The 7,239-nt window shown below is 47.1% G+C and overlaps 1 protein-coding gene across 1 annotated transcript; it reads right to left on the reverse strand.

Moving 5' to 3' along the window:
* Nucleotides 1–256: 256 nt before the first annotated feature.
* LOC124660036 lies at nucleotides 257–1,352 on the reverse strand. The gene is made up of 2 exons (XM_047197836.1): nucleotides 651–1,352; nucleotides 257–527 (listed from the first exon to the last, which is right to left on the reverse strand). Exons 1-2 carry the CDS (start codon nucleotides 1,350–1,352, stop codon nucleotides 504–506), a joined length of 726 nt encoding a protein of 241 aa, XP_047053792.1. The 3' UTR covers nucleotides 257–503.
* Nucleotides 1,353–7,239: the final 5,887 nt, after the last annotated feature.

Consider the following 7,239-nt stretch of genomic DNA (forward strand, 5'->3'; position numbering starts at 1 on the left):
TGTAACGCTCCGTTGCTAATACATGAACGCCACAGTAATTGCATACAAACAGGTTTATTGGTTATCATCATCTTCAGTGATTTGTGGCAAGCACTGCAGGAGTTTGTTGATTATCATCAATCATCATCGATCACAACCAGAATAATGAAGAAAAATATTTTACAAAACTGAGGACACATGCTATTGATAGAAATCCACGGATCCAGAGAAAATGTCATCACACAGCATGAATAAAAATATCGAGCGCCCACAGATATAGATGCAGGTACATTACATTACGCAGAATCAATCCGATAACCACGGCAGTCCAGAAATTGAACTAGCTAGACTAGATATATAGTAGCAGAGCTTAATCTAACCGAACAGAACTGAAATATAGGGTTGCAACTTGGAAAACAGAAATCATAGGTAAATTAAACAGCTTTCATCAACAATGCAAGGGATCCCACCCCCTTCATTGCTTGACATCCTCGACCAGGTGAAGCACGTCGTTGAATCATGGCTCAGTCTGATGGATAAGGTCCCTTCTGCAGTGAAGCGAGCAAAATGAATTCAGTATTGGTTACATACATGAATAGATTGGTTCTTGCAGATAGAGGGAGATAGACATCAGATCTAGTAGCAGCAAAACGAGTAGCCAGTGCAGGTACCTCAGAGATGTATGCGCGTTTGTCGGTGTACTCGGCGTGGCTGGCGACCTTCTTGGGGTCCATGAACCTGGAGATGACGGCGACGGCGAGGTCGATGTGCTTGACGGCGAGGTCCGCGAGCGTGATGGCGCGGTCGAGGTAGTCGCGCGCCTTGTCCAGGTCCACGGCAGTGGCGACGGCGGTCGGGGCCTTGTCCGAGGAGTCGGTCTTGGCCTGGCCACTGTAGATAGCGAAGACGGTGGGCGGGCGTTCGCCGACGAGGTGCTCGATGCAGCGCGGGATGTGGTGGTCTTGGATAACCTTGACGCAGTTCAAGGTCATCTCGACGCGGGAGAAGGCCTCGGCCTGGGTGGTCGGGCGCGCGGGGAGCCGCTGCGCGAGGAGCGCGTCGTGGAGCTGCTCGTCGGGCATGGCGGTGAAGGCGAGGTTGACGGCGAAGCGGGCGCCGTGCTGGACTGCCAGCTTGAGGCAGGTGGCGAGGACGCGCGCGCCGTACTCGATGCCGATGAAGTAGACGTCGAAGAGGTCGCGGGCGAGCTTCTTGATCCTGTCCGCGTGGTCGTCGCCGGGGCTGAGGCTGAGCTGCTCCAGCCGGCGCCGGAGCTGCACGAGGCGGTCGCGCTGGGGGCGGATGTTCTTGGCGGCGAGCATGGCCTGCAAGAGGACGATCCCAAGATCGTTCTCGCTCACCTGTCCAGACATGGCCGCCGCTTCTCCTCGCCTTGTCTCTCTCTGAGTTGTGTCAGGGGAGAAGGAGAATAGGACGAGAGGGGAAGAGCTGGAGCAAGGCAGCGAGAGATAAGAAGCAAAACGGAAAGTTGAGAGGACGCGTGGTGTGTTCCCAATGGCAGCGAGCGCTACGTAAAAGCAGCTAGCTTTGCAGAAGATGGGATCTGCAGGACTGCAGGAGGCAGCAGCCTTTGCTTCCTCTTGACCGGGGTCAAGCACAAGTTCGCTTGCTTGCTACCTCCGCCATCTACTAATGTGTCACTACAAGACAATTCTCCTTTTGTAATTTGAAAACATTCAAATGCAAATATGCTTGTAGAAAAAGTGTTAAAGGTTGTTGTTTAAAAAACACAGGTACTCTCTCGGAGAATGGCCGCCACAAAATTGCTTGCTCACTTCTCTAGGCCAATAAGACCTAGGATACACATATCTATCATCTATTTCCTAAGAAACTTTCCCTTTGCACTTTGATCAAGTATTATTACGTGTGAACTATGTGCTTTTTTTAAATATTAGTAATCTATTAGAGCTATATTCATTTTTTGTGGCCTCTTCTGTTATATACTTGCCAATGTGATGAAATAGGTTGATGATGCTGGCTACCGTGGCCTCCGGGATGAATGCTACTTGGTGGGTGTTGTTGATGGACCTTCTTCCCGGTGCATCCGGACCTTGACTTGATAAGGGGTGGCCCGATCTTCTCAGTAAGCAACGGTGGGGATGATGATCACGGGGTGATGGCAGCGGAGAAACACGACGATGAAGTGGATGATAACTTGTATGACGCAACGAGATCTCTCGATTGGTCCCTGTAGCCAATGCAACAGCTCTCAACCCTGCAAGATATTCGGAACTCCACACACTTGCGCACGTAGCCGCCGACCACGAAGCGGTAAGTTGCAACCGTCTAATCCCCAATGGAACAGCAGATCACACAAGACTTTTTCAGGATCTACACAATATCAAGCAATATGGTGTAGGGATTCAATAGTTTTGCTAGAGCAAACAACTAAGAACTAGGGTTTATCTTAAACGTGGTCTAAAGCAGCTAGGGGCGTCCTGGGCACTTATATAGGTGTCCGGGACGAGTTCTGGTCGAAAAGATATAAGAATAACCGACCCAGAATAGATCTGGTCGAGACAGACTCGGACTAATCCGGTCTGGAATCCGGTCAACCGGGCCAGGGACCGGGTCGGCCGGTCTGGCGTCCGGTCGACCGGGCGGCAATCGGAAACTTCGCAACTTCCCGGTTGTTGCCCGGTACGATGCATCATATCCGGTGGGCGGCCGGTTGGCGACCGGTCAACCGGGCTGGGGACCGGGCTGGCCGGTCTGGGGCCCGGTCGGACCGGGTTCTGGACCGGCCTGGACGTCGTCTTCTCCTCTCGCGCATGCCTCCCGCTCCTCCCTCGCGCGACCATGAGATATCTTCATGTCCAGCTCCATGTCCAGCTTCACGTCCATCTTGACGTCCGTCTTCATGTCCAGCTGCTCCTCTACTCCTCGTGCGACGCTCGTCTCCTCTTGATACCCGATGATACATAAGTAATAGGATTTAGGCGAGTATAAAGTTCTCATCAATCAAAGTACCGTTTAGAAACAAGTTCACCTGTTGTTTAAGTAGCTTCGCACGAGCCCTTGTAATTGGTCCAATCCGAACTTCATCGGATTTGAGCTTCACAGCAGGTTCATCTTCATTTGTCAATGACGGAGGTAGTGGTGTAGTAGGGATGTCCTCATCATCTCCCCCTTCAAAAGGCGTCGACCTCGACGCTCCAAGGTCTTCTCTGTCATATGGTGTCAAATCAGCAACATTGAAAGAAGTACTGACACCAAACTCATCAACTGGAAGATCTATCGAGTATGCATTATCATTGATCTTGGCAAGCACTTTGTAAGGACCAGCACCACGAGGCTTCAACTTAGACTTCCGCAACTTCGGGAACCTATCCTTGCGAAAATGCACCCAGACCATATCACAAGGCTTGAACAACATCTCTTTGCGCTTCTTGTTCATCCTTGCAGCATTGCTCTTGCCTTTCTTCTCTATCAACTCTTTAGTCTTCACATGGATCTTACGCACAAAATCTGCCCTCTTGGATGCCTCCATATTAACTCGTTCATGTACGGGCAAAGGCAACAAGTCAAGTGGAGTAATGGGTTTGAAACCATACACCACGTCAAAAGGACACAGCTCCGTGGTAGAATGTACCGCCCTGTTGTAAGCAAACTCTACATGCGGCAAACACTCTTCCCACTCCTTCGGGTTCTTCTTGATCATGGATCTCAACAGTTGTGACAAGGTTCGATTCACCACCTCAGTTTGACCATCAGTTTGGGGATGACAAGTAGTACCGACGGTAGCTTCGTCCCTAGCTTTCCCCAAAGTGTCTTCCGAAGTAGCTCATGAACTTCACATCACGATCGAAACAATAGTCTTCGGGACTCCATGTAGTCGAACAATCTCCCTGAAAAACAGGTTAGCAATATGCGACGCATCGTCGCTTTTGTGGCGAGCAATAAAGTGTGACATTTTAGAAAATCTGTCCACTACCACAAATATAGAATCATGGCCTCTTTTAGTACGCGGCAAACCCAACACAAAATCCATACTAATATCTTCCCAAGGTGTAGTAGGTGCTGGTAACGGAGTATACAAACCGTGAGGCTTCAGCTTGGACTTGGACTTGTTGCAAGTAATGCACCTCTTCACATACCTGTCCACATCCTGCCTCATCTTTGGCCAATAAAAGTGATCAGCGAGCATGAGTAGCGTCTTCTCACGCCCAAAATGACCCATCAAACCTCCAGCATGTGATTCCTGCAATAAGAGCAAACGCACAGACGATTCTGGAACACATAGTTTGTTAGCTCTAAACAAGAACCCATCGTGTATGTGATACTTTTCCCATGCTTTACTGATACGTCTCCAACGTATCGATAATTTCTTATGTTCCATGCCACATTATTGATGATATCTACATGTTTTATACACATTATATGTCGTATTTATGCATTTTCCGGCACTAACCTATTAACGAGATGCCGAAGAGCCAGTTGCTATTTTCTACTATTTTTGGTTTCAGAAATCCTACAAAGGAAATATTCTCGGAATTGGACGAAATCAACGCCCAGGGTCCTATTTTTGCACGAAGCTTCCAGAAGACCGAGGGGGAAAGGAAGTGGGGCCACGAGGCGCCGCCACAGCAGGGCGGCGCGGCCCGGGTCTTGGCCGCGCGGCCCGGCGTGTGGGGCCCTCGTGTGGCCCCCGCGTTGCCCTTCCGCCTACTTAAAGCCTTCGTCGCGAAACCCCCAGTACCGAGAGCCACGATACGGAAAACCCATCGAGATGCCGCCGCCGCCAATCCCTTCTCGGGGATTCGGAGATCACCTCCGGCACCCTGCCGGAGAGGGGAATCATCTCCCGGAGGACTCTTCACCGCCATGGTCGCCTCCGGAGTGATGAGTGAGTAGTTCATCCCTAGACTATGGGTCCATAGCAGTAGCTAGATGGTTGTCTTCTCATGTGCTTCATTGTCGGATCTTGTGAGCTGCGTAACATGATCAAGATCATCTATCTGTAATTCTATATGTTGTGTTTGTCGGGATCCGATGGATAGAGAATACTATGTTATGTTGATTATCAATCTATTACCTATGTGTTGTTTATGATCTTGCATGCTCTCCGTTATTAGTAGAGGCTCTGGCCAAGTTTTTGCTCTTAACTCCAAGAGGGAGTATTTATGCTCGATAGTGGGTTCATGCCTCCATTAAATCTGGGACGGTGACGAGAAAGTTCTAAGGTTGTGGATGTGCTTGTTGCCACTAGGGATAAAACATTGATGCTATGTCCGAGGATGTAGTTATTGATTACATTACGCACCATACTTAATGCAATTGTCTCGTTGTTTTGCAACTTAATACTCGGAAGGGGTTCGGATGATAACTCCGAAGGTGGAATTTTTAGGCATAGATGCATGCTTGGATAGCGGTCTATGTACTTTGTCGTAATGCCCAATTAAATCTCACAATATTCATCATATCATGTATGTGCATTGTCATGCCCTCTCTATTTGTCAATTGCCCGACCGTAATTTGTTCACCCAACATGCTATTTATCTTATGGGAGAGACACCTCTAGTGAACTCGTGGACCCCGGTCCATTCTTTTATATTGAATACAATCTACTGCAATACTTGTTCTACTCGTTTTCCGCAAACAATCATCATCCACACTATACATCTAATCCTTTGTTACAGCAAGCCGGTGAGATTGACAACCTCACTTGTTTCGTTGGGGCAAAGTACTTTGGTTGTGTTGTGCAGGTTCCACGTTGGCGCCGGAATCCCTGGTGTTGCACCGGACTACATCCCGCCGCCATCAACCTTCAACGTGCTTCTTGGCTCCTCCCGGTTCGATAAACCTTGGTTTCTTTCTCGAGGGAAAACTTGCTGCTGTGCGCATCATACCTTCCTCTTGGGGTTCCTAACGAACGTGTGAGTTACACGCCATCAAGCTCTTTTTCTGGCGCCGTTGCCGGGGACCTGAAGAAAAGTTACTCCACAAAGATTTCTAACTCCCACGTCAACTGCACGCCAGCAACTCTTTTTCTGGCGCCGTTGCCGGGGAGATCAAGACACGCTGCAAGGGGAGTCTCCACAATCCAATCTCTTTACTTTGTTTTTGTCTTGCTTTACTTTATTTACTACTTTGTTTGCTGCATTATATCAAAACACAAAAAAATTAGTTGCTAGTTTTACTTTATTTACTGTCTTGCATCCTATATCAAAAACACAAAAAAATTAGTTACTTGCATTTACTTTACTTGCTTCATCATGTTTCCTCCTAAGTTTATTCTTAAAGATGTACCGGTAGGGCGAGGGTCTATCCTCGGGAAAGATAACATAGAATTTTTTTTCACTCATATTAGTACGGCTGAAGATTTTGAAGATAGACACTTGGTAGAACTTGCTCCTACTTATGAAATTGTTGTTGCTTCTTTAGTACACGCGTTAGAAGCTAGATTTGTTAATCTCAATCCTGTAATTCAACATATGTTTCTTACACTTAGTGATATGGAAGAAGGAGAAAAGAAAGATTTTGTATTAGAAACCCTTCTTAAAGAATTTGGGGGAATAGCAAGAGAAGCTAGAAAGGTCTTTACTAAATATAATATGCTTGGCTCTTATACAAACTTTGCTAGCACCCTTGAGAAGATGGAAAAAGATAGACAAAAGTACACTAATAAAGTTAATTATGAGGGGGATATTAAAACATCGATACCCTGCAAGCTCTTGGGAATGTGCGAGGCACTAGAAAAGAATTTCGATTGGATTGTTCCTGAAGATTTGTTTGATGAGAGTAGCAAGCCTAAGGGTAATGAAAAGGGAGCCTCTGAAACTTACATAGATAAGATACAATGCATAGTTGAGAAAACTCCAAACCCCGATGTCAATGCTCCATCTCTTGATAATACTTGATATACACTTTCTGTGCCTAGCTGAAAGGCGTTAAAGAAAAGCGCTTATGGGAGACAACCCATGTTTTTACTACAGTATTTTTGTTTTATATTTGAGTCTTGGAAGTTGTTTACTACTGTAGCAACCTCTCCTTATCTTAGTTTTGTGCTTTGTTGTGCCAAGTAAAGTCTTTGATAGTAAGGTTCATACTAGATTTGGATTCTTCGCGCGATAACAGATTTCTTTGCTGTCACGAATTTCGACCTGCCTCTCTGTAGGTAGCTCAGAAAAATATGCCAATTTACGTGCGTGATCCTCATATATGTACGCAACTTTCATTCGATTTGGGCATTTTCATTTGAGCAAGTCTGGTGCCTCGATGAAATCCATCTTTACGGAC

The sequence above is a fragment of the Lolium rigidum genome, chromosome 6 (genome assembly GCF_022539505.1).
Source record: "Lolium rigidum isolate FL_2022 chromosome 6, APGP_CSIRO_Lrig_0.1, whole genome shotgun sequence".
Classification (NCBI taxonomy): Eukaryota; Viridiplantae; Streptophyta; class Magnoliopsida; order Poales; family Poaceae; genus Lolium; species Lolium rigidum.

Coding starts and splice junctions, on each gene's coding strand:
- LOC124660036 (XM_047197836.1), bottom strand. CDS start 1,352: ATGTCTGGACAGGTGAGCGAGAACGATCTTGGGATCGTCCTCTTGCAG. Junction 528..650: donor AACGCGCATACATCTCTGAG/GTACCTGCACTG, acceptor GCTTCACTGCAG/AAGGGACCTTATCCATCAGA.